Raw genomic sequence first — 601 nt, forward strand, 5'->3', positions numbered from 1 at the left:
TATGTGGGGCAGTCATGCTTCCTGCTGCTCTTCTATGCACTGTACAACATGCTGGTGGCCCGTTCCAAGATGGTGTGCTACTTTCTCATCATCCTCAACCACATGGTCTCCGTCTCCATGATCACCCTCGTGCTGCCCATCCTCATCTTCCTCTGATCCATGCTGTCCATCCCCTGGCCCAGCAGGCACTTCTGGATGATGGCCATCATCTACACGGAGGTAGGCTTCCCTTTAGTGCACCTGCCTGACCCCTGCTTCATGTAAATAGTCAATTAGAGGGATTGTCTTAGGTCAGCACGTGATTATAGCCAGCAGTTGTTGGTGCTGAGAACTCTAGCTATCTTTTCACATCTCACACCTCACACAACATAGGAGGTAATATCATTGTGTATAACAGGAACAAGGAACAACCTTTATGAGATTAAATAATTGGCTCAAAGTGGGCTTCCATGGTGTCTCAGATGTTAAAGAATCTGCCTGCAATACACGAGACCCAGGTTTGATCCCTGGTTCAGGAAGATTGCCTGGAGAAGAAAATGGCTACCCCCTCCAATATTCTTACCTGGAGAATCCCATGGACAGAGGAGACTGGAGGGCCACA

The 601-nt window shown here is 48.6% G+C and overlaps 1 protein-coding gene across 1 annotated transcript in view; it reads left to right on the forward strand.

Annotated features, from left to right (window-relative positions):
- The first annotated feature begins 43 nt into the window (after positions 1–43).
- LOC104998152 (piezo-type mechanosensitive ion channel component 2-like) overlaps positions 44–601 on the forward strand; it is a 2763-nt gene continuing 2205 nt past the window's right edge. The window contains exon 1 of the mRNA XM_010853208.1: positions 44–219. Coding sequence (XP_010851510.1) covers positions 160–219 — 60 coding nt within the window. The 5' untranslated portion in view covers positions 44–159. The remainder of the gene's footprint in view (positions 220–601) is intronic.

Source organism: Bison bison, unplaced genomic scaffold (assembly GCF_000754665.1).
Source record: "Bison bison bison isolate TAMUID 2011002044 unplaced genomic scaffold, Bison_UMD1.0 scf7180017852880, whole genome shotgun sequence".
Classification (NCBI taxonomy): Eukaryota; Metazoa; Chordata; class Mammalia; order Artiodactyla; family Bovidae; genus Bison; species Bison bison.